The 26,679-nt window shown below is 46.8% G+C and overlaps 1 protein-coding gene across 1 annotated transcript in view; it reads left to right on the top strand.

The window, feature by feature from the left end:
- CASTOR2 (cytosolic arginine sensor for mTORC1 subunit 2) overlaps positions 1-26,679 on the top strand; it is a 333,451-nt gene that overhangs the window by 274,723 nt on the left and 32,049 nt on the right. Inside the window, exons 5-6 of the mRNA XM_069226913.1 lie at positions 11,360-11,483; positions 20,872-20,982. Coding sequence (XP_069083014.1) covers positions 11,360-11,483; positions 20,872-20,982 — 235 coding nt within the window. The remainder of the gene's footprint in view (positions 1-11,359; positions 11,484-20,871; positions 20,983-26,679) is intronic.

Here is a 26,679-nt window from a genome sequence, read left to right as displayed (position 1 = left end):
ACACCGACGCTGATCGACGCGACGCCTTCGGGACGACCGGAACTACGACGCGCGGCTTCGCAAGGACAACACCGCCCAACCTCCAGAGGAGAAATCGACGCGACGCATGCCGTGAGATCAAAATTTCGACGCGCAGCCCCGCAGAACGACGCGCAGCCGGAAAACAAGCAGGAAAATCCACGCACAGACCGGGGACATCTGGTAATCCCCGCGATCCACAGAAAGAGACTGTCCGCGCGCCGGAAAACGACGCACGACTTCCCCGCGTGAAAAATAACGACGCAAGTCCGTGTGTGCTGGGGAGAAATCGACGCACACACCCTTTTTCCACGCATCTCTTCTTCTGTGGCCCTCTGAGGAGATTTTCCACTCCAAACCAGGTACTTTATGCTTGAAAGAGACTTTGTTTGCTTTTTAAAGACTTAAGATACTTTATATCACTTTTCAGTGATATCTCTACAAATTCACATTGCAACTTTATTCGTTTTGACCTACAATTATCCTGATAAATATGATATATTTTTCTAAACACTGTGTGGTGTATTTTTGTGGTGCTATATGGTGGTATTGTATGATTTATTGCACAAATACTTTACACATTGCCTTCTAAGTTAAGCCTGACTGCTCGTGCCAAGCTACCAGAGGGTGGGCATAGGATAATCTTGGATTGTATGTGACTTACCCTGACAACAGTGAGGGCTTTTGCTTGGACAGGGGGTAACCTGACTGCCAACCAAAAACTCCATTTCTAACATTGGTGATCAGCGGTGAGGATAGGACTTGTGTTTGTGCAGTGACATACAGTAGCTAAGTATTTCACTACCTACCCACAGTTCAAGGTCAACTTGATTTTTATCTCTTTTTGCAAAATTTCATTTTTTTTCTTCCTGACAATTTTCTAAAACTAAATCCTCACTCAACATGTCTCTGACTGGGTCTCAAATGGGAGACTTTGACCTAGTCCTGTTGGATACATATACGGTCAAACAGCTAAGAGGATTCTGCAGGGCAATGAAGGTACCCACCCAAGGGGCCTCCAAAAAGGAGGACTTTCAAGTGGTGTTGAGGGCCTGGGCAGAAGCCCATTTAGAAGAGGATGATGAGGAGCCAGAAAATGGCCCTTCAGAGGATTTGTTGCTATCTGTGGATGATGTTACCACTGCAATTGTGCCCCCTTCCAGACCAGGGAGCAGTGTCTCTGTGCAAAGCCTGACCGCAGAGGAAAGGAGAGAGGAAAGGGAGTTCCAATTGCAAATGGCAAAACTGAAAATTGAGGCTCAAAGAAGGAGGAAAGAAGGGCTGAGAGAGAAGCCAAGCAAGCTGAGGCTGAAAGAGCAGCCAAATAAATTGAAGCTGAAAAAGAAGCCAAACAAGCTGAAGCTGAAAGAGCAGCCAAACAGGTGGAAGCTGAGAGAGCTTTGGCTTAAAAGAAACTATTGTTGGCTCATGAACTGATTCTCAAGGAGCTGGAGATCAAGGCGAGACAGTCTGAATCCAGCAATAATGGTGGCAGCATACAGACAGGACCTGCTGGAGAAAAGAAAGTTTGTATACCCAAAAATGTGGTGCCCAGTTTTGTGGTGGGAGATGACATAGATAAATGGTTAGCTGCTTATGAAGTTGCACTAAGGGCTCATGAGGTTCCTGAAGGGCACTGGGGGGTAGCTATGTGGGGTTATGTACCGCCATTGGGGAGGGACACACTTCTCACATTGGATCAACCTGTTCAAAACACATACCCACTGCAGAAAGCCACTTTACTTGCCAAGTTTGGGCTGACCTCTGAGGGATACCGTCAGAGGTTCAGGGACAGCACCAAACAAACCACACAAACATGGGTAGATTTCTTTGACTTTTCCAGTAAGGCACTGAATGGATGGGTGCGGGGCAACAAAGTAGATGATTATAAAGGGTTATATGACTTGATTCTGAGAGAGCATATGCTTAATACTACTTTTACAGAGTTGCGCCAGCACTTAGTGGATAGTAAGCTGACTGATCCCAGGAAGCTTGCTGAGGAGGCGGACCTCTGGGTTAGCACCAGAGTGTCCAAGAAGGTACCTGGGGGGGACACCCACAAAAGTGGTCAGGGTTCCCAACAGAAGAAAGAGGGGGGAGATAAACTTACAGATAAGGAACTCTCCAAAGGCCGCCAAAAGAATTCCCAGGGAGGGGGTGGCAACCATTCCTTTTCCAGATTTGGGAAAAAGCCAGGGACATATGATAGGTCAGGGAAATCCAACCCCAAATGCATGGAGTGTTACCAGTATGGTCACTATAAAGGCGACCCCCAGTGCTCCAAGAGAGCACCGTCCACTAGTGGACAGACACCTGGGTTGACTAGTGTAGCGCTCGGGGGGAGATGGACCCAGATAGCTTTGGGGAACAGGTAGAGATTTCCCTAGTGTCCCTGGGAGAAGGAGAAATGGTGCCCAAAGCCCACATGCCCCAAAATACTTCCAAGTACAGGCAGTGGGTCACCATTGATGGGCAGAAGGTGGAGGCTCTGCGTGACAATGGAGCCAGTATGACTACTATCAAGAGTCAGCTAGTGTCAACAGAGCAGATAGTCCCTAATACATTCCACCAGGTCATAGTCGCTGACAATCGTGAGAGTCACCTACAGGAGGCTCTGGTTCCCTTTGAGTGGGGGGGGGGTCTCTGGTACTCTGAAAGTAGCTGTGAGTCCTGCCATGCCTGTAGATTGTCTGTTAGGCAATGATCTTGAGCATACTGCTTGGAAAGAAGTGGAGCTCAGATCTCACCTGGAGATGTTAGGGTTACCTGAGTGGGTCTGCATGACTACACGGTCCATGGCTGACCGAGAGGGAAGTCAAGGGCGTCTGGAGCCTGGAACAATGGCCCAGAGAGCTGCCAAGAGGAGGGGCAAGGGGTGCGGGAAACTGGTCCCAGAAGTTTCCGCAGTGGTTGACGGGGCTCCTGAGGAGGAGGCTCCCGAGCCAACTGGGGAAGACATTGCCACCCTAGGTGACCTACCGGAGCTTGCTGGCTGGCAAGTTGAGGGTGGACCCACCAGGGAGAAATTCTGCAAGGCGCAGAAAGAATGTCCCACTCTAGAGGGTCTGAGGAAGCAAGCCTCAGACCAGGCGGCAGGTGAAGCCTCTGGCAATCACCACATATATTGGGAGAATGATCTCCTCTACAGTGAGCCTAAGGTTCCGGCCTTTGGGGCAGCGCATACGCTGGTGGTCCCCCAGTGTTACCGAACCTTCCTACTGGGTCTGGCTCACGGCATTCCCCTAGCAGGACATTTGGGGCAAGGCAAGACCTTTGACAGGCTTGTCACCCACTTTTATTGGCCCAGAATGAGGACAAACTCAGATAAGTTCTGTAGATCTTGTCCTACCTGCCAGGCCAGTGGTAAAGCAGGGAAAAGGGTTAAAACCCCCCTGATTCCACTTCCTGTCGTTGGCACCCCCTTTGAAAGGGTGGGCATCGACATTGTTGGTCCATTGTACCCCAAAACTGCCTTAGGCAACAGGTTCATTCTGGTTTTGGTGGACCATGCCACCCGTTACCCAGAGGCAATCCCTCTGAGGACCGTAACTGCACCGATGGTGACCAGAACTCTGATGGGAATATTTACCCGTGTGGGATTCCCAAAGGAGATAGTGTCTGACAGAGGCACTAACTTCATGTCTGCATACATGAAGTCTCTGTGGGATGCGTGTGGTGTAACCTACAAGTTCACCACACCCTATCACCCCCAATCTAATGGTCTTGTGGAGAGATTCAACAAGACCTTGAAAGGCATGATTGGGGGCCTACCTGAGGCCATGAGGCGTAAGTGGGACATCCTCTTACCATGCCTTCTCTTTGCTTACTGAGAGGTCCCCCAGAGGGGGGTGGGGTTCAGTCCCTTTGAGCTTCTCTATGGGTACCCTGTCAGGGGACCCTTAAGCATTGTCAAGGAGGGGTTGGAGAGAGCTCCAAAGGCACCCCCTCAGGATGTGGTCAGCTACATGTTGGCCTTCCGCAACCAGATGACCCACTTCTGGAAAGAGGCCCAAAGTAACCTTGAGGCCAGTCAAGAGGTAATGAAACGCTGGTATGACCAGAAGGCCACCCTGGTAGAGTTTCAACCTGGAGACAAAGTGTGGGTAATGGAGCCAGTAGAGCCTAGAGCTCTCCAGGACCGCTGGTCTGGCCCATTTGAAGTAAAGGAGCGGAAAGGGGAGGCCACTTACCTAGTGGACCTCCAAACCCCTAGGAACCCCCTAAGGGTGCTCCATGTCAACCAGCTAAAGGCTCATTTTGAGAGGTCTGAGGTCAACATGCTTCTGGTCACAGATGAAGGAATGGAAAAGGAGAGTGAACCTCTCCCCAACCTCCTCTCTGCCCAAGAAGGTGATGGGTCAGTGAAAGGGGCATCCTCTCTGACTCCCTGACTCTAAACCAGAAAGGAGACTGCTATGAGCCGTTGGAGCAGTTCTCCCCCCTGTTCTCCCTTACTCCTGGGCTGACCCACCTCTGTGTTCATGACATTGACACCGGTGACAGTCTCCCTGTGAAGAACAAAATTTACAGGTTATCGGATAAGGTGAAAGCCAGCATCAAGGAGGAGGTCTCCAAGATCTTAGCTTTGAGGGTTATTGAGAAATCAAGTAGTCTCTGGGCCAGCCCAGTGGTGTTGGTCCCTAAGTCTACTGCCCCAGGTGCGAAGCCAGAACTTCGGTTCTGTGTGGACTACCGGGGTCTCAACTCAGTCACCCGGACTGATGCTCACCCCATCCCCCGAGCTGATGAGCTCGTTGACAGGCTTGGCGCTGCCAAGTTCCTGAGTACATTTGATCTTACTTCAGGGTACTGGCAGATCGCCCTGACTGAGGGGGCTAAAGAGAAATCCGCATTTTCAACCCCTGATGGCCATTACCAATTCCGGGTGATGCCATTTGTGTTGAAAAATGCCCCCGCTACCTTCCAACGGTTGGTTAACGGGGTCCTAGCTGGCAAGGATGCCTTCTGTGCAGCCTACCTGGATGACATAGCTGTCTACAGTTCCAGCTGGGAGGAACACCTGCTCCACCTCAAGGAGGTGCTTCAGGCCCTGCAACAGGCAGGCCTGACCATCAAGGCTAGTAAGTGCCAGATTGGGCAGGGTTCCGTGGTGTACTTGGGACACCTAGTGGGTGGTGGCAAGGTGCAGCCACTCCAGGCCAAGATTGAAACTATCAAGGCCTGGCAACCACCTAGAACTCGAACTGAGGTGAGAGCCTTTTTAGGCCTCACCGGATACTACCGCAGATTTGTCAAGGGCTATGGTACCATTGTGTCACCCTTGACAGAACTCACTTCCAAGAAACAACCTAGGTTGGTGAATTGGACAGAGGCTTGTCAGAAAGCCTTTGACTCCCTGAAGGAAGCCATGTGCACGGCCCCCGTGCTCAAGGCCCCTGACTACTCCCAGGAATTTATTGTGCAGACAGACGCTTCAGAGCATGGCTTTGGGACGGTCCTAGAACAGCTAAATGAGGAGGGCCTAGACCAACCAGTAGTCTTTATTAGCAGAAGGCTATTACCACGGGAACAGAGGTGGAGTGCTATTGAAAGGGAAGCTTTTGCTGTGGTCTGGGCACTGAAGAAGCTAAGACCCTACCTGTTTGGGACTCACTTCCGGGTTCAGACAGACCACAGGCCCCTCAGATGGCTCATGCAGATGAGGGGTGAGAATCCAAAACTCTTGAGGTGGTCCATTTCCCTACAGGGGATGGACTTTACGGTGGAACATCGCCCCGGGGTTGACCACGCCAATGCTGATGGTCTCTCCAGATACTTCCGCCTTAGCGATGAGAGCTCCCAGGAGGTCGGGTAGCTCTCCCCACTTTCAGCTGGGGGGGACACATGTTAGACCTGACAGCCTTAGGGTGGTCACCCCTAACTTTTTGCCTGCCTCCCTCCACTTTTTGTACACTGTTTTTGCTGGCTTTTAGACTCTGCGCACTTTACCACTGCTAACCAGTGCTAAAGTGCATATGCTCTCTCCCTTAAAACATGGTAACCTTGAATCATACCTGATTGGACTATTTAATTTACTTATAAGTCCCTAGTAATGTGCACTCTCTGTGCCTAGGGCCTGTAGATTAAATGCTACTAGTGGGCCTGCAGCACTGGTTGTGCCAACCACTTAAGTAGCCCCTTTTCCTTGTCTCAGGCCTGCCACTGCAAGGCCTGGGTGTGCAGTTTCACTGTCACCTCGACTTGGCATTTAAAAGTACTTGCCAAGCCTAAACCTCCCCTTTCTCCACATATAAGTCACCTCTAATGTGTGCCCTAGGTAACCCCTAGAGCAGGGTGCTGTGTGGGTGAAAGGCAGGACATGTACCTGTGTAGTTTACATGTCCTGGTAGTGTAAAACTCCTAAATTCGTTTTTGCACTACTGTGAGCCCTGCTCCCTTCATAGGCTAACATTGGGGCTGCCCTCATACAGTATTGAAGTGGTAGCTGCTGATCTGAAAGGAGTAGGAAGGTCATATTTAGTATGGCCAGAATGGTAATATAAAATCCTGCTGACTGGTGAAGTTGGATTTAATATTACTATTCTAGAAATGCCACTTTTAGAAAGTGAGCATTTCTTTGCACTTAAATCTTTCTGTGCCTTACAATCCACGTCTGGCTGGGCTTAGTTGACAGCTCCTTGTGCATTCACTCAGACACACCCCAAACACAGGGTACTCAGCCTCACTTGCATACATCTGCATTTTGAATGGGTCTTCCTGGGCTGGGAGGGTGGAGGGCCTGCTCTCACACAAAGGACTGCCACACCCCCTACTGGGACCCTGGCAGACAGGATTGAACTGAAAGGGGACCTGGTGCACTTCTTAGCCACTCTTTGAAGTCTCCCCCACTTCAAAGGCACATTTGGGTATAAAACAGGGCCTCTGCCCTACCTCATCAGACACTTGCTGGAGAAGAAACCTGAACCAGAAACTACATCCTGCCAAGAAGAACTGCCTGGCTGCTCAAAGGACTCACCTGTCTGCTTTCTACAAAGGACTGCTTTGCCTTGCTGTTGGCCTGCTGCCTTGCTGAACTCTTGTCTGGCTGTGAAAGTGCTCTCCAAGGGCTTGGATAGAGCTTGCCTCCTGTTCCCTGAAGTCTCAGGACCAAAAAGACTTCTCTTTTTCACTTGTACACCATCCGTGCGCCGAAATTTTCGACGCACAGCTTGTTCCGCGGTGAGAAAAACGCCGCACACCGACGCTGATCGACGCGACGCCTTCGGGACGACCAAAACTTCGACGCGCGGCTTCGCAAGGACAACGCCGCCCGACCTCCAGAGGAGAAATCGACGCGACGCATGCCGTGAGATCAAAATTTCGACGCGCAGCCCCGCAGAACGACGCGCAGCCGGAAAACAAGCAGGAAAATCCAAGCACAGACCGGGGACATCTGGTAATCCCCGCGATCCACAGAAAGAGACTGTTCGCGCGCTGGAAAACGACGCACGACTTCCCCGCGTGAAAAATAACTACTCAAGTCCGTGTGTGCTGGGGAGAAATCGACGCACACACCCTTTTTCCACGCATCTCTTCTTCTGTGGCCCTCTGAGGAGATTTTCCACTCCAAACCAGGTACTTTATGCTTGAAAGAGACTTTGTTTGCTTTTTAAAGACTTAAGATACTTTATATCACTTTTCAGTGATATCTCTACAAATTCACATTGCAACTTTATTTGTTTTGACCTACAATTATCCTGATAAATATGATATATTTTTCTAAACACTGTGTGGTGTATTTTTGTGGTGCTATATGGTGGTATTGTATGATTTATTGCACAAATACTTTACACATTGCTTTCTAAGTTAAGCCTGACTGCTCGTGCCAAGCTACCAGAGGGTGGGCATAGGATAATCTTGGATTGTGTGTGACTTACCCTGACTAGAATGAGGGCTTTTGCTTGGACAGGGGGTAACCTGACTGCCAACCAAAAAGCCCATTTCTAACATACCCAAAATACAACAGCCTTGATTTTGATTTTGGTTTGTTTTTTCCATTATGGTAATTTATGCAATTTTGTGTTTGCCTGCTTGTTTTTGTCCTGTGGAGTTGTATCTTGCAAATGCTCTTCTGTCCCCACTACCTTTTGGTCTGATCTACCTGGATTTAATGATTGAAAGAGAAGATGCTTGAAAGTGTAGGTCGCAACGCAAATAACGCAATAATGAACACTGAAAGGATTTCCATAAAATTAAAGCTTTTGAGCAGTTGGGTTTTGCTTGTACTGAAAATCCTGCCCATGTTAGGATGTTGATTAGCTTCTCTAAACACAACTGGGAGTATCAGGAGTCATTTTCAGTTTTCCCCAGTGGGCACAGATGGTGTGTGTTTGTTTTAAAAATACTGTAAGTCTGCCTCAGGGGTACTATTAATTGTTTAAGTCACTTTCTCACTGATTAATGAGTTTATCAGAAACCAGAGCCCACGTCCAAAAGACACATCCACTGCTTGAGGAGTCGAACCCTGATCAACTTCAGCCAGGTCTGTTTGAGATTACTGAACTTGTTTTCAGAGATAAGACATCTTTGGCGGAGTGCTTCACTAGAGTCTGAAAAGCATCTTGCCACGCCGGTGAACCACGATAGGACGGAAGGACTCACATCGAATGTGGTACCAGTGTGGGAAGAACAGGCCATTTAAGGGCACTGATGTTGGTGATGCTCCGTTTACGTCCATTTCAGGATCACTTTCCCACAATGTTGTCTCGTAAGGTCGATAAGTTTTAGGATGTTTGTCCGCCAAGTTTCCGGTGCCACTGTGGTACCAGTCACTCGTAAGGTTGACAACATTGCATTTTTATGCCAACTTCTCGAATTCCCTTTCTTGAAGTAAGCTCCCTTTGGAGGTCTTTATCTCTCTCAACAGAGCAACAAAATTAAGAAAGAAAACGACGAGGAGCAACCGCATGCATCTATTTGATACCTTTACTAAAACATCAAATTTAGAGAATACAGCGCCATCCGTTGTGCCCGGAGCTTCAAGGAGGAAAGCTGCTCAACATGACTTTGTTACTCTCTGCTGGCATGGGGGCCTCGGTGATTTAAGTGCTTTCTCTTGACGTTTAGGTTGTCTCTTCAGATCTCGCCAAAGCCAGCTTATTGGTTACAGATGGCAAATCATATAGCGCAAAGCACTGATCAAGTTATTATTATTTTTTGGTAATATTCCAAGTTGCATTTCCACTGCATTCTCTATCCTTCAATACCAAATTACTAATCACTAAACTTCCTAATTTCCCAAATTGCTGCCGCTTGTGCAGCTTAACTGACCCGTTCCGCACATCTACTGCCTGCGCTGCTGTTCAGTTTCACGTATGCGCCCAGCTCAGGTTTAGTTGTTCTTGGATCTCGGCCAGAATCTCCGATAGTTGAACACAAGTCCACGTTGTTATCTGATCTCAGTGCTCTTATATAGATAGTGAAGAGCCGGATAACGCCTCAGACGATGGCTGCCATCCCACAAGGTGATCCCTTCTGTCACTATCCTGGTTGATGAGGATATTGATACGAAGAAGTGAAATCTTTCACAGTTCCAAGACGGCATCACCTTCTTATATTTCCTCACAATGCATATAGAGGCTACCAGTCTAATTTTACAGCACATCCCTAGATGCCTAAAATGACCTCCCTTGAAAATACTGAGAAATAAATGCAAAGTTTATATTTCCCAAATATTATGTTCCCTGTGCCTTCATGGATGGGACAGCACCAGTGCAAATCCGTCCCTGACACTCTCAGGAGGACCGCCCCATCATCAGTAGCCAAAGGTGTTGGCTGTCTCTTTAAGAGTCTACAATACAATGAATCCTTACGTAGTCATACATGAAGATGACCAAGAGCACCAGAAATCCCAATGACAGTCCAACGGCTTATTAATTACCCAGTCACATGACCCCATCTGTCAGCAAGAGTCTGCTGCTCTCATCTGCTCCCAACCATCAGCTAGATTGAAATCCAAACATTCATTGACAGAACAGAACATGCTAAACATTCTTAGAATACCACAACATGCCAGGTGTGAGGATCTTTTTCTGAAAACCTGCAAGGGTATTTCATTTTAGGTGGGAATGGACAGATTCGCCTGTCATCAGGATGAGAGCGGCCTAACTGAAGCCCTGATTACTAGTCTAGTATGTGAAGAAAGAAATATGTGACCTCCAGTATGTTAACTTCTTCTCCCCCACCAGAAGCGGAATGTTTAAATGCTGAAAGACGGATGTAATCACAATGAAATGCCCTATTCTTAGGTCAAAGAATTTCCTTCGTGACCCAGGTTCAGCTCCCAGCAGTGTGTCTCCAGGGTTGGCAAGAGTTAGGCTCCTTTCACTTCTTTGGTGAAGTTCACTTACTCATTCCAAAAGATCAGAGATCATTCAGAATGTCATCTAGGGTATACCATGTCTGATTCCTGAACATCCCCTCTGTGGCTATGGACCGCCTTCTCACCTTCCTCAGGAGTCCTGTTTCCTGCCCCAGGAGACTACATCAAGATAAGCAGATGGCTGGTGATGTCTGTGCCCATGTGTGGAGGTGACCACAAACATCCCCTGTGGTAATCAGCACTCCACCTCTTCAGCATTATAGCCAGTTTTATCAGAGAGTTTATCTCCTAAATTGAAGCATATACTTCATATGGAAAACAAACACTTGCATTACCAGTAATCACCCCCTTTTTATGAATTGCCACAGCTATAAAACAAATAGCCCACAAATTACTGGGTTAGCTACACTGTTACCTTTGCATTGTGTGTAAGCTGTCTTGAAATCGAGAAGGCTGAATTTAGGTTGAACGTTTTGTGTGATTTCTGACCACAGTGTTTGGTCGACTAAAAATAAACACGTTTCAGAAGTTTTATCAAATCACAAAGTGAACTGAATGAAACAAACTAATTCTGAGTAAAACGTGACATTAAAATGTTGAAAGTAGCAAGTCGCTGATTAATCTAGTCAGTTCGACAACTTTGTGTGGTTTCTCCCAAACACTACAAGACACCTAGGTGTTTATATTTGTATTTTTGAGTTTACCCAGGTTATTTTTCATATATCAGGGTGTCTGTAGTTACGTCATTTTATATTTTCTACTTTTTGATTTCTGTCCTTTTGGATGGTTCTGTACATTTTCTGTGAAGTTAATTCTACTCGCATTGTATTGTGACTTGCCCAAGTACTAACATTTGTATCTTAATCATTTACTCAGTTGTGCATCACCCTATTGCATGGCCCATAATGCACAAGGCTTCTCAAAGCGAACACTCAGATGTACTGCTTGGTGATTGTTGACAAGGTGAGACTTGCCTGGCCTATATATATTGACCAAACTGCCTTTGTGTTTGTTTTCCAGTTCAGAGACCTGTGATCCATCCCCTGTCTAGCCCCAGCAACATGTTCTGTGTCACTAGCCTGGATCCAGATACCCTCCCTGCAGTCGCCACGCTCCTGATGGATGTCATGTTTTACTCCAATGGGTAGGTTTCAGCGCTGTCAAATATACGGTGTTACCATGTTGATTGTTGTCGTTCAGCTACAAAAAGTAGGATCTGCTGTAGTTCAGCTACAAAAGGTAGGATCTGCAGTCAAGATTTATGAAAACTCAGGTCAGACTGAATGGATTTGTCATGAAGATCACTTTGCACAAAAGGTTTGCAATAGTTGGTGTTTGAGTGAACGAGAATGCTTAAAATATATGGCAGACAATGGAGAAACCGGGAATCTGACTTCCAGCATTGATTTGTGTTGTGGGTTTGTCAGCTGCAACACCAGCTTTAAAGAGTGGTGAAGGGGAACACGGCCTGCCTGCCTCATTCCACCCAGTGCATTCTGGTGCATTCACTCATCAGTAGCTCTCATATTCACAATTAATCAAGTGTTTGCTGCCCATTGTTGGCACAGCAGTTGATGACCATCCTGGACATGTGTGTTATTTTTGCTAGCTGGCACTCACCACAAGGAGCAATCCATTTGTGGTTGCTTGGAAAGCCACTTTAAGTATATCAAGTTCTGTATCACTCCAAGCTCACAGGTGCATCCCCAGGATTCCTCAAGCCAACGTCCTTCAGAAAACTTAGAGTGGGGTGGGGGTGCACACTGCCTGCCGGCATCAGTCTACCCAACATATTCAGGTAGATGCAGTCTTCAAAGTGTTGCATTCTCACAATTAATCAAATGTTTGCCACCCGGTGTTGACACCACAGTTATTGGATATCTTTGGCTGTGGTTCATGCTAGTTGCACTCATCGGCAAGGAGAAATCTACTTGTTTGGGGTTTCATTTCCCAAGTGCATCCTCAGCTTTCATCTCCCCAAAATCCTTCATGAAAGTTTGACATATGAGTAACCTAAAGTGACTGTTACCATGCACTGCATTCATCATACTGCAGCTTAGTAAGAATGTGTGCTGGTGGCCAGCAGAATGCTCCCCTCCCTCCTTTGATTAGCTCTGGCTGATGAGCCCCAGTGGATGCATACTCCAAAGAGTTGGAGCAGCATTTTCAAGCACCCCCAAATAACATGTTGCTCTCTGATGAAGGACAATAAAATAGTAGCACATGCCCACAGATGTGAAGCACTGGCCACACTAACAATGGCAAACACAACCTGTGAGTAAACTGAAGTGAGGATTATCACGCACTGCATTTACCATAATGCATCTGGGAGAAAACGTGCGCTAATGTGCCAATCAGAGTGCTCTCCACCCTCCTGTGACCTGCTAAAGGTCCTTTATTGAGCTGTGCAACGACAGAAGAAAGCTGATAGGTCTGACCCAAGCTTTGTCAACCACCCTAACCATACATAATTAAATACATGTATTCAGTCCTTGCTGGCTTCTGCTGAAAGTGCAGACAGGCATGCTAGTTAGTACTGAAAGCTACTGCTGGTCTCAGGACTCAGTCCTCTAGCAAAGATCACTGAAGAAGCACAGCCATGGTTGGTATCAAAATAACTTGGAATCACAGCTGACCTGGGTGAAATGCGAGATGGTATCTTCTCGAACACCACCCTCCCACACCCAATAATGGTAATACCCGAACAGTGAGTTTAGGTTGTCTGTACGCCGTGCCAGAGAGAAAGGTTCCAGAAAGTGACTCTTTGTATATTAGAGCATTAAAATATTGCAATAAGCTACATATTGAAACATACATTTGCTTGCCATTAGTTGCATTTATTCTGATAGTACATTTGACAACTGGTGGTGGGCTATATCTGGGTTCCAGTCCTGAGTACTTTTTCCTGCTTCCAGTTTCTAGGTGTGTAGTGACTGCTCTGGGTAATTGGCTGTTTCCATTTATAGCCTCATTTGCCATGTATCTCTAGCTGGTCCTGCTGGCACACATGTATGCAGCGTCAGGCAGCTGACAGACCAGCAGAAGCCCAGAATTCTGTCACTCACCCCCGGGTGTGCAGACCAGAGGAGGCAACATGCAGCATAGGGGGTTGCTCCTTTATGTTGTACTGCACTGACAGCACATACATGCATCTACAGATAGATCTATTCACAGGTGCAGTCAATAACGATGAATACCATCACGGTGTCAGACAGCATGACTAAGATGTTTACATTGACAGAATATAGGCAGTTGAATGAAGTTATGAGTGCAGTGTCTGGTAAAATTGTTATTTTGATGTATTCTGTGACCTGCATTTGGGTGAGTTTTGTTTTAAACAACTTTACGTCTTTATAGGACTCTTGCAAAATCCTTAGCAATTATAAGTTCCCAAAAATGTACATGACGTATTGGAAATGTGCAGGTTGGAAAACTGGTGCCCTAAGGTCACAATAAGCAGATTTCGTAACCTAATGAACACGACTTTCTACTTGTTGCAAGCCACTTCTCCCAACACTGCTGAGCTCGGATGGTACTACGGGTTGTTCTAAATGAAAAATGCCTTTAAATGTGTTCCTTACAAACCTCTCATGCACAGGGCTGGTTTTGCATTCACTGTGAAATATGTAATTATAGTAAGTGCATGTCGGGGGTTTCCTCTTCCAAAAAGTTATCACCGAAACAGTAAGTCAAAATCTCAGGTGCTGGAAAATTGTAATTTACCTTTAGAAAGATAACACTGAGCATTGGGTATAAATGCTCTCTTGTCCTCGCGAGGTTTTGACCACCACATGGGTGCACATTGCGTATTGGCATAAAATAGATCTGTAACCTTCATCTAAAAACAAGTATTGCCAAAGCCAACACGTCAGGTATTGGCTGGTACACGTTTAGCTTTGTCAGTGCTTGTTTTATCATGGTTTTGGTAAAACATTTTTTTGGGAAGTAACCAGGCCCTCGCCAGTATAAGAAATCAACATGGACTAAACGCAAAAATACTTTTAGCCTCACAAAGCACACTTGCCATAGTAGTCTCTGGCACTGAAGAGAACTACTTTGTGTGCGAATGAGCTTCTGGTGAAAGGGAGGAATCTGTCACTCAGAATGAAGTTAGCCCCAGGTTGAAGCGGGCTGATCCATTGCCACATAGTGTATGATCTAATGAGCAGAAGGAAAATGCGAATGACAACATTGAAGAGTGATGAGGAAAGCTGGTCTAAAACCCCTACAAGTTAGTATATTATAAAAATGCAATTTTAGTGAAATCAAAAGGTCTTGGCTAACACCAGCACTAAAAACGGGCTAGAATTTGTCATTTCATTATGTCTATGATGTTCAAAAATATAATTTATATACATTTGAAGGAGGAACACTCTGACTGACATCTTTTCTCAAAGTGCTTCTATACATTTTAGAAATGTTTTAGAGCAATAGCAAAGTTTTGCAGATATAAATAAAGACCGAGAGACCGCATATATTTAGTTAATGGGTCAGTACTTTGAAATTCAAAGGATGCAAGGTGTATACAGTTTACAGTATACATGTATACAGCTTTGCAAATAGTGCATTATAAATGATATCCGAATGTATATTAGGCTCATATGGTCCTTTATTTACACAACCATAGAAATATCCCAAACTCGGCAGATTCAAAGAGTATTATTATAGAGTTAAACTAGTGAGAACTCGAGGAAATTGAATGGGGAGGCTCGTAGGCACGCCTCCTTTTGAATGACAATTTAAAAGTCCGGGGGAAACTGCTGTATGTGTTCAGGATTTGTTCCTTGCTACACTTTGCAGGAGATGTGTTAAAAACACCTTAAACAGCTAAGGAGATACTTCAGTCATTTATAGTCGCCAAAGTTGAGGTCCTGCAGCCAAGTCGATAATCACAAAGGCATAAAAGGACGGTGTATTTTCTCCATGTTCCCTTTATCCATCCATCCATCCATTCATTCAGCCCCACTCTCTTTGGCTGCACATCCTGTCTCCATGAGTACCGATAAGAGGCCAATTATATTGACTTTGATGTGCATTAAATGACAAAATGCACGTGGTTTAATGGATGGATTAATGTGATCACTATGAAAGTACAGGGCCTTTATTTGCCACTGTGGGTCATTGGTCCAGACCTGTGCTATTCAGTGTACTTGTCCAACACTGCACACAATTTGACATGCCTCGCCTACCACTATCCTTTTTTTCCATTAAATAATTTTATTGAGAATTCATGACATTCGTATGAACCAGTATCCCACCTCTGCCATCGCCCATGGAAAGAAATACATTTGTACCACTCTAACAAGACGGCAAGCCAAAATCATCTTTATTTCCTGGAAAGACTGTCTCATTCAGTCGAAGCATTATTGCCCCCCTTGTGCTATATTGGTCCCTCCCTCCCATAGTCAGTACTTCTATTACTTTCCATTCAGAGCATATTTTATTGTGCTTGCATGGGCAGTCCCTGGACTCACAAATAAGCAGTACCAGAGACTTACAATGGACTAGTCCCTTTGCCCACCTATTTAAGGATGGACTAGACCTGTTTCCCCATAGTCTGGCAATATCTCCCTTCGCCACCAGAAGACCCATATGAAGAAAAGCTAATTTCTAACTATTTGGGGTCAAGATCTTCCATGATCTGAAACAATGTGAGTTTGTGGGTTGTGTCCTGTGACCAACCCAGCACCTCCCCACTGTCCAGAGGACACCAGTCTGAAAGTTCTGAAATGCCAAGCAGGACTAGAGAGTTTGGGAGAAATCACCCTATGCCAAGATGCATCTAAGGCATACCAGAGAGGGGATCCTGGCAAAGCTTGGAGCGACTAGTATATATTATATATTCAGTATTCTTAAATGAATTAAGCAGAATTATGCTCCAACAGCAATCCTGCGGGAAGCCATCCTGGCATCTTGCCAGTCAACATTCGAGATGCTGCCCAGATCTGTCGCCCAAACCGCCCTCAGGTTATCGGAACTATCGGGTGAGTTATTTACAACAGTCTCAGATAGGGAGAAGTTAGTATCCTATTTCACCCATCAGTACGCAGGATTCCATCTGAGTGTGACCAGGAAGCTTGCTCAGGTTTTTAATGTGTGGGTGAAAGGCATGCTGGTGTTGTAGACACTGGAAAAACTGACTCCAGTGCATGGCGAATGAATCCTACAATTGCGTGAAGAAAGTCTTGCGGTTCTCCTCCGTAACATCCCCGAACTGATAGACACCAATCTCATCCCATCGCCGAAACCCCTGCAAGGTCACTGAGGGCAGTTCTCATCGTGAGTGGAGTCTCCATAGTGAGTCGCCCAAGGCACCCCAGGTCCCCTTGGTTCGCAGGCCACTGTTCCAAGATTTGCTGTATCGCTGGGGCAAGGGACAGAGGAAGCCAAAGTCCATATATATAGTTTTAAGAAGTAGACATCACCCATTGCCCACCGCTCTTTAGCAGAGGCCAGGTCGACCGCTATACTTCTGACATTACACAGTGAATACATTCATCCCATTTTCCAGCAGAAACTGTATGAATTCACATGCTATGCATACTTCAGGTCTCTAGTAGTTGGTGCAAAAACTTTTTTCTTTTTCAACAAACTTTTTTGATTGCAGGCAGCGGCAGTGGGTGTGCTTGCCATCAGACCTTCCCAATAATATCGACCAGTGCTCCATAATGCAGATATATTGACACCACTCCATTTTCCATGATCTGTCCATTCACAGAAGACGTTCGGAGCATCATTAGTTCTGGGGATAACGTTTAGGACAGATTCCATAGGTAGACAAAGTGTTTACATTGGGGATCCTGAGAAGGGCGCAAGGCTTCTCGTACATTTGGACCGATAACACGTCTATTGCAGAACCAGAAGGACTGGGTGCCGTTTGTCATTCCCTCTGTTATGACTTCAGAATCTATTGGCAAAGTATACTTGTTATCTCTGCAGGGAGCAGAGATGCAGAATCTGATGGCGATGCAGTTTTGTAACCAACTTACCAATGGCTGTATCGATAGACAGGCAGCGCCAAGGTAAACTTCAGTACACCACAAGATGGTGGGACCTCCAACTTTACATGGATAGTTTAGGGACTTAAGTGAGTGGTCAAAGATAGAACAAATCAGAATGTCATGTTAGAAAAAACTATACGCCCCACGCCAATTAGGTCAATTGACGAAAATTTGTCGAGTGTTACTGTTCCCTAGAGAGGACCGGCCACCATATGATGGGCAGTTTAGGTGCAGACGAGGCATATTCATTCGGTCTGTCCAGGTGACTGACTGTGAAATGTGCTGATGTGATTAATTAATCTCATAGTAATGTAAAATGCATTAGAAAGCTGCAGGCGTTGTCATTACGAGTGCGTAGTACTCCCAGGTGTAACTAATTGAAACTTCTGTCTTCAAAATGAACTTCGTGCATACCAACCAGCCACTTCAATAAGGTTATCCGATTTACTGGGTTTCCTTTTCTTTGTTCCCTTAAAACTGTAATTTAAAAAGTACAGCAGGACTTTGCACACCAGAGGATGTTAGTCTTATGTGCTTAGAGCCTAATTTTTAGTTTGGCAGAAGGGGTACTTATCACAAACATAGCGGATCCTGTCTGCTTCATCATAAGTGCATTAAATTATATGGCAGTTTTAATGAGGTTAGCAGACTGTCAAGTTTGTGACGAAGTAACCCAACCGTCAAACTCTAGATCAGGTCCTACGTCTTCCCTCATAATAGAGGAAGCAAGAAGCATTGAAAGTACAAGCAATCAACTATGCCAAAATTTAAATAAATTGGGTACCTTACGCTCAAAAGTTAAAAATATCTACATATGTATATATCCATGCTAAAGCTCTGAAATCTAAGGGGACTGTTATTACAGTACTGGGATCTTCAGTAAGTACTGAACGAAGTGGCAGGTAGAAGGTATAGCCCATTTAACACAGTCTGGATAATTGCGCTTTTGTACTCTATCTGTAAAAAACATACCACCATTAAAAGAACTTATCTGATATAGACTTCTATTTGCAGATTCCTTACCATAGAATTCTCCCCCAGGCGTCAGACTGGATCCAGAGATTTTTTCTTTGAGCAATACCCTTGCGCGTTGGTAGGTGGCATCGGTCGACTCTGCGGGCATCATTGGTGTCTTAGTTGCCGTGATGACGTCGGGAGTAGTACATGGATCCCACCTCAGCGCAGTGATGTCAGTTTCTTTTCATGACTTACCATGCCAAAACGCAGAGCCACGAAGAACACTGAGATTGGTGCCCCAGATCTAAGGCCCTCAAAGGGGAATCCCTGTCCCTAGAAATCAGTTCGCAAGTGGGGCAGATGGGTGCGCCGGTAAGGAATCTGCAACTAGAATATGTCTCTACCAGATATATTGTTACCGAAGGTAAGTAACTTGTACATCTGATAGAGACTTCTAGTTGCAGATTCTTTACTTTAGAATACATACCCAAGCAGTTCCATCCTCGGAGGTGTGCTGTAAACCAAGATCATACTAGAAAATCCTGCAGGACCGAATGACCAAAGGAGCCATCCCAGTGTACCTGAATGCCTAGGCAGTAATGTTTAGGAAACGTATGCAAGGACGCCCACGTAGCTGCCTGGCAGATATCCAGGACAGGAACTCCGCATGCTAACGCAGTGGAAGCAGCAGTTGCTCTGGTGAAATGAGCGCGCAAGCCAAAGCGTAGCACATCTTGATGCAAAGAAGTACCCATCGAGAGATGGTACACTTTTGCACCGCCTTTATTTTCTTCACAACCATATATCCAACAGAGAGTCGATCGTCCACCGGCAAATCTTTAGTATGATTTAGATAGATCGCCAACGCTCTTTTCGGGTCCAGACGGTGGAGTTTCTCATCCTCATGAGAAGGATGTGTGGGTGTTTAAAAAGTAGGCAAGGTGATGGACTGGCTGATATGAAATGGCATAACAACCTTTGGAAGGAAGGAAGCCTTAGTGCGCAACAGCACTTTGTTAGGGTGCACAGACAAGTATAGGGGCTTTAAAGAAAGAGCCTGAAGCCCACTCACTCTGCTAGCAGAAGTGATGGCAACAACAAAAACAATCTTGAAAGTAAGGAGCTGTAATGGACAACTGTGCATCGGCTCAAATGAAGTACACATTTAGAAAGTAAGGACAAGATTGAGGTCCCACAAAGGCATGATAAATGGAATGGGAGGAAACAAATGGGTGAGACCTTTAAGGAATCGATTGAAAATAGGACTGATCAGGTAACCTAAGAAAGGCTGAAATAGCCGATAAATATCCTTTAAGGGTTCCCAAAGCAGAGCACGCTTGGCTAAAGAAAGAATGAACAAAAGAACCTCAGAAAGAGGAGCAGAGAGGGGGTCAACAGATTTGTTGGTACACCATGCCACAAATATATGCCAACGACAGGCGTATACCATTTTGGTGGAGGGACACCTGGCTGCCAAGATAACGTCTCAGACTTTGGGTGGCAGGTTAAAAGCTGTTAACTGCCGCCGATTAATCTTCATGCATAAAGGCGGAGATTGGACAGGTTTGGGTGGAGAACTGTCCCCTGCTGCGATAGAAGATCCTTCCGAAGAGGCAGTCTGGGTGGAGGATCAATGGCCATGCTCAATAGCTCTGGATACCTTACTCCCTATGCCCACTGTAAGTAACGTGTACAACTAGGTGGGCTTGTAAAATGTTTTTAAAGTATTTATCCTTCAGAATTTTCTTTATACATTTTAGATCATGCTAAATGCAGTGACGATGTGTATGCAATTTGTGCGTGTTTTGGCATTAATAATTCTGTGCTGTTGTGCCTTGTGCTGAGTAGAGGGAGTTGATGAGAATCTGCATCACTGAACAATTATTGGAGATGGGCTTTTGGTAGTACCTGATAAGGAATTCCAGAACCTATTTTGTTTCTGGTGAAGTGCATCTGAATTGCTTTTCTTTGTCTCCTTGGTTCCTTGTAAAAATGATCCTTGATTCATTGTCTCACCTGCCCCTGAAGTTAGTTTTGGTTTCTTTGCTATATCTTCCACTGTTAAAGTAAAGAATAAAACACAGTTGCAAAGAAATACCTTGATAACTTTAGGCAACCAAATCTAATTCCCAATAACTCTTGGATTATGTTTATAACCTGATGTGCTTTATAATTTAGTTTTACAACCTTCTGAAATGCATAATCAATCGCTTGGAGAGGGTTCCCTTCAAAGTAGAAATGTTAAGAAGTTTCAGGAAATTGACATTATTTCAGTGCAACTACTTTGATGTTTATGGAAGCAAAATGTCCCAATGTTGCACATCTCTATCATTAGTCAAGCGGGTATTGAAATTAATTGCTCCTTTTCACGTGCAGACACGGAACGTTTGTTTAGATGTTTGATTATACACTGAAAAGATGTTATGGTGCTGAAGCTGTTGCGAATAATGTCGGCTTCTGCCATGATGAGGCATTGATATTCATACTTAATCAGCAGGTTAATTGAGGTCAGCCGTTGGTTCTCTCTGTGATTATGTGTGACTTTAGCAAATTCTGTTTCTCTCTTTCTCGTAGAGTAAAAGACTCTGTGATTGGCAATGATGACTCCGGTCACATCCGCTTCTTCTCCTTTTCCCTCATTGAGGGCTACATCTCCTTGGTGATGGATGTACAGACACAGAAAAGGTGAGGATAATCTCACGACAGAAAATGAACATGTGGGATGGTTGGGGGTAGGCTTGCTGGTGTCTTGGCGGTGCCTTCAGGACTGAATGCACCACACCTACCACAGGGTTCTCCTCTGTCCCGTGTGGCCTCACAGACCTGCTGCTAAAATACAAGTATTACATTACAATCTTTCGTGATATATTGCGTTTCAGCCTGAGCAATGTTGGCTTACACAAAACTTTCAGAATTAACAATACATTAAAGTAGTAAGTTAAAACTTTCAGGAGGCAATAGCACTAATCAGTTGTAACATCTCCTTACCAAGCCAACCAATCTGAAGAAATGCATGAAACCACCCTTACACAGCTTAGACACTGAACAGATGCTTTCAGAAGGGAGGCAATGCAGCAGCTTGTGAGCACCATCTTGTGGAAGCACCAAGTTACTGCACAGGTCCAACATAATTGCTTTTTCCTAGCACACTGACAATCCTGGCAATAGCACAGCTTCTGTATAGATATCAAATCTGCCCACTGGAGCCTCATTAATTACTGGAGGGATAGGCACCGCTGTACCGTAAACATCTTGAAAGCCTGAGGGAGAGGGAGGAGTTGTAGGTAGCACTGTGGCAGGTTTCCCATGGGTGAAATTGAAACTCTGCGACAAGTTTACTGTTCTCTCTTGCAGCAACCAAAGTTGCTGCACTGTATTGCATGAAGGGGAGTGAGCAGGGTAGCCCAGGTCTACAAAGATATGGCACTGCTGCTCTTTTCCCAAGAGCTGGTGCACAATTAAGCTGCCTAGAGCCTCACACCAACCTTTGCACAAAGGTGTGTAAGTCTAGCATTTGCTTTGTATTGGATGGGTACCTTTTCAGTTCAAAACACTGTGATTAGGCTAAAGAAACCCCTCTTTGTATCTGTGCTGTACAGTGCAATACATATGCAAAGTTTGAAGAAATAAAAACATCTCATGCTTAGCGACTTCACCAAAAGGCATCATTTTTTGGCACAAAGCTCTATATAGCATTGTTAGATAGAGCTTTGTGTCAAAAAATATGAATGGACCATGGGAACCCCTATGTATCACTCATGGGATGCCCCTTAATGCAAAGGAACCCTGAACAAGGCAAAGCATAACCTTGTGTTACTTTTAGGCAATTTTCCAGCACATTAAGAGGTTGTGCTGACAAGTAAAAAACAAATTAACACTTTCACTGGTCTGCGTCACCTTTAGTCCATGCGCATAGCACACAGAGTTGATAAATCTGGCACTGACAGTGATGTGATTTCTCACATAGCACTTTCTAACAAGGGAATTTGCTTAGAGACTTTCCTTTTGTGTATTAACATTAGCTTGGCACACAGGGGCACAAAGGAATTCCATACATTAACAAGGAAAGTCCATTTTGTCTAAACTATCTTATTAATGTTTGATTTGAACATTTCCTCTCTCTTCCAGTCCTAATGGGGGGAAGAATGAGTATGGCATTTTGGTGCTGTATGTGCAAAACTTCAAAGGCTCATGCTGAAGGTTAACAAGTTGTTTACCTAAGATTGAGAGTGCGTGAGTCACCAGACTAGGCTGCCAGTCCAGAAGCGCCTGCGGAGGTGCTGCCAGGCTGAGCACTTTCATCGCATCTTCCAAGCTCTCTAGCCGGGCTGGGCAAGGGAGGGGGCACTAACCGGCATACTGCGGGTCATGAAGGCTGGGGCTGTCATGGACGCCTACGGTCAAGCCATGAACTGAGTCACAGCTGCCCCGACTCCTCACTCGGGTGTGTCTGGCTCGCCAGCGTTGCAGGGGCTGTTAACATTGCAGTGTGCCCGGGGCGTGGCCAACATGGCGACCGGAGCGGCAGCATAAAACTGCAGCTCCAATCCCTGGCCCGAACAAGTATCCAGTTTGCGGTGCCTGCGCCTTGGGTGAAGGTAGCAGGCGTCGCCCAAACCCGCTGACCCAGGCCCGCGCTGCTGACCGCGTCCGGAATCTGGACTACGCGCCCGATCTGCGTTCTGCGAGCGGGTTACCAGAAGGCCGTTTCTGTGTTCGCGGCTGCGGCCTAAAGACCTCGGAGTTCGCGGGCCGCCCACCCTGGACCCGCACCTACTGCCACATTAGCGGCTGGCCCGGAGGCTGAGCCGCGGGAAGGTCCGCTCTGCTGTTGGAGCCGTCGGCGGCTCTGCCTGCACTGGGGTCCGCTTCTGCGCTCCGGCCGCCGTGCCCGCCAAGCACGATGCGTGTGGGCTGCTGAGCGGCCGGGTCCGTGATCGCGTCTGTGCCCGGGGGGCTCGCGCGGATGCGAGCCGCCGGGCTTGAACTTGTGCCAGTCATTACACTCGCGGCCGTCCCAGAGGCCGGGTCGCGGCTGTGTCGGCCCAGCTGGTGGGGCCGGGGTTGGCTCCACACCCTTAATTAGGCCTCGGGGCAGCCGCGTTGAAGGAGGCTGCCCCGCTACAAAAGCAATGCGGCATTAACGAAGGCCTCTTGCACCGCCCTGCGGCACACCCCCCCCTGCCGACCGCCGGAGGAGGCTGGCACCGCTGTGCCCTGGACACCCTGGCTGGAGGAGGGTCCTACACCAGCAGCAGCAGCTGCATGCCAGGTGAAGCGCCCGCTGCACCAGCGTCCCGCTGTGCGGACTAGCCCGGGACCCACATCAGGGACTGAACTTACATCCGGCCTGGAGGCCATGCTACAAGTCTCAGCCCTGCTGACTACGCCTGAGGTGGGTGCGCGCCCTTGACTGATCTGTGAACTGCGTGTGGTGCCTGTGAAGTCCTGCGGGGCCCATCGCTTGAGGCCACGTCGTTGTACCCAGTGTGGGCTTGCCGGAGGGGTGAACCAATCATGGAAGCGCAATAGCCCTTCAGACTGCGCTAGCAATTGCTAATTTAATTGACCACTATCTACGCATTCTTCCTCATCGACCCTCAACTGGGCGGTCAGCCCTCAGCACCCAGGCCGAATCGCTTTGTGGCGCGCTCCCCAATCTGACCGCATGGGACATTTCCAACTATCCTGCTGCCCCGCAGCCCCTGTGAGGCTCTGGGGCATCACCATTTCTCTCATCTACAGCAGCATAGCGTGCTCGACCCATCAATTGCTGGTAGTCGGAACGGGCGCTAAGTTTGAACTAAAACATCAGTGCACCCATCTCTCCACCAGATATTTACCAGCTCGCATTTCCAACACAAGCCTGCAGGTCCGGCCCGGTAGCGTGTGAAGCGACTCCCACGCCTGGTACACTACCCTGCGGACGGTAGTATATCGCTTTTTGCTTTTCAATGGCTACCCTTGGCTCTCCGGAACTGCGCCCTCACTGCGCCACAGGCAGCCTTTCTTTTTGAACGCCCCTCCCGCATCGTCTCCATCCGGCTCTATTCTGCCTGGATCCACCTGAAATCACACTTGCCAAATGGTCAAACCAAAAACCCCACGTGCACCTCCGGATAAAATGGATCTCGACGCCCCCTCTCCCACTGACACCCCAGCGTCCATGCAACTGGCTTTGCAGAAGATGGACCTCACATTACAATCACACACGTCGCAGTTCGAGAAGATATTGCAAGCTATCCTAGACACTAAGTCCACCCTAGAAGCCAAAATAGGCTCGGTGACAGAAGACCTTAACATACTCCGCACTGATCAACACGCACTGACCGACAGGGTGTCTGAATTAGAGAAAGACTCTGCAACACTACCCCGTACTGTGAAGGATTTCCAATCGCAATTATCACACTTAACAACGGAGGTGGACCTCTTAAAACGCAGAGCTGAGGATGCAGAGAGCAGGTCCCGACGCAACAACATACGTTTGGTAGGATTTCCTGAACGGGTCGAGGGCCCCAGCACAGAATTATTCATAGAACAATGGCTTACGGGCACAATTCTCAAAGACAATATCCCGAAGTTCTTCTCTGTCGAACGTGCCCACAGGGTTCCGGGCAGACCCCCTCCGCCTGGTGCGCAACCTCGCCCGCTGATTGCGAAACTCCTTAATTACCGAGACAGAGACCTCATTCTACAATTATTTTGCAAATCCGGTCCGCTGCATCTTGAAAATGCAGTGATCACTGCTTATCCAGACTTCACAACAGAAGTCCAGAAGAAACGGAGCTCTTTCTATCGGGTCAAAGAATGCCTTCGCAAGCACCACATCAAGTATGCGTTGATGTTTCCAGCCAGACTCCGGGTACAAGATGACACCCGTGTACTCTTCTTCACCACACCAGAAGATGCCTGGACCTGGCTACACGCCAAGGGCTTTGCCGACCCAATAGACATAAACACTCCAGGTAACAGCTGCTCCTCACCCAAGACAAGACGGAAGCAACGTAAAAAACAAGGCGCTAAACCCTCACCTGAACAATCACAAACTGAACGCTCCCTTCTCTTGCAGGCCACGTCCAGATTCGTTAATACATCACCAACTGCCATGTCTAATCAAACTGATGGGGAACTAGACCATGATCCTACCTCTGATTCGGCGGAATCCACACGTGGCCCTATTCTCACGCCGCGCACAGCAGACGATCTTTGTTAAACTAACTGAGATCTTTTCATCCCTGCTCCTTACACACAATAACAGGACTTCCCTCCCCCGGATGTCCTAGTGGAACTTGGTGGCACTGCGGATCCTGAGACGCGACGCGCGGCCCGCGCGCGGACCTGGGCGGCGCACGCAGCATCATAAGCAACTTGGGCAGGGTAATCTTATCACTCTGTACTAACGTTTTTTTTTTTGGCACCCCCCATGTGCCATATGGACTGTTCTCCCATGCCGGCAATAGCCGGAATTTTTTCCATTTTTTCACTATTCTTGTTGATGTTATATATTGTTTTAGAGTGCATTTGTTTTTTTTTTAGTTATTGGTTTTGTCACACGCTACTCCACCGCAAATACAAACGCCTACCCCGCATATACCACATCAATAGGTTCACATTTAACAGTGCTGGGAACGCTGCCTGGCTAGCTTGGGAGGGTAATTGTTGCAATATTTCCATAATGGGACCAGGGGACAAACACTTCTCCAGTTCAGTTATATTTATAAATGCATTATGGCTTCTCAAACACAACGGGGAATCTTGTAATATAAGATACTCACATGGAACATTAAAGGTATGGCAGCACCGCAAAAGCGACAAAGGATTCATACATTTCTTAAAAGACAACAAGTACACATTGCCCTGCTACAAGAGACACACCTCTCTAAATCCACGTTAGAAAATACACGCTTAAAATGGAAAGGACAATTACACGCCACCACTTTCTCTTCCTTTGCTCGCGGTGTGGCGATTTGGATTGCCACTGGGGTCCCATTTACTACATCTCGCACACAATGTGACCCAGAAGGTAGATATGTGATACTAGAAGGCGTCATTGATGGATCCCCATTAGCGCTGGTTGCGCTATACTCCCCTAACTCTAGTCAAGGTGACTTCCTGAATACGCTTACCACTGGCAGTCTCAGTGACCCCGCATTAGAGTGTATTTGGGGGGGCGACTTTAATAGCGTTCTAGATACTCGAATAGATCGCTCGTTCCCCCCTCTTATTGCCGCTCCATCCAACCGAGCCTCACAAGCCTTAGCAAAATGGGCCTCTCACAATGATTTAAGAGACATCTGGAGGTTGGGTCACCCCACCCACCGCGAATACTCCTATTACTCACCAGTACACAAATTACATACCAGAATAGATATGATCTTTGTG

This window comes from Pleurodeles waltl, chromosome 3_2 (genome assembly GCF_031143425.1).
Source record: "Pleurodeles waltl isolate 20211129_DDA chromosome 3_2, aPleWal1.hap1.20221129, whole genome shotgun sequence".
Lineage (NCBI taxonomy): Eukaryota > Metazoa > Chordata > Amphibia > Caudata > Salamandridae > Pleurodeles > Pleurodeles waltl.
Note: the sequence above shows the minus strand (reverse complement) of the source record. Positions and strands in the feature narration are given on the sequence as shown.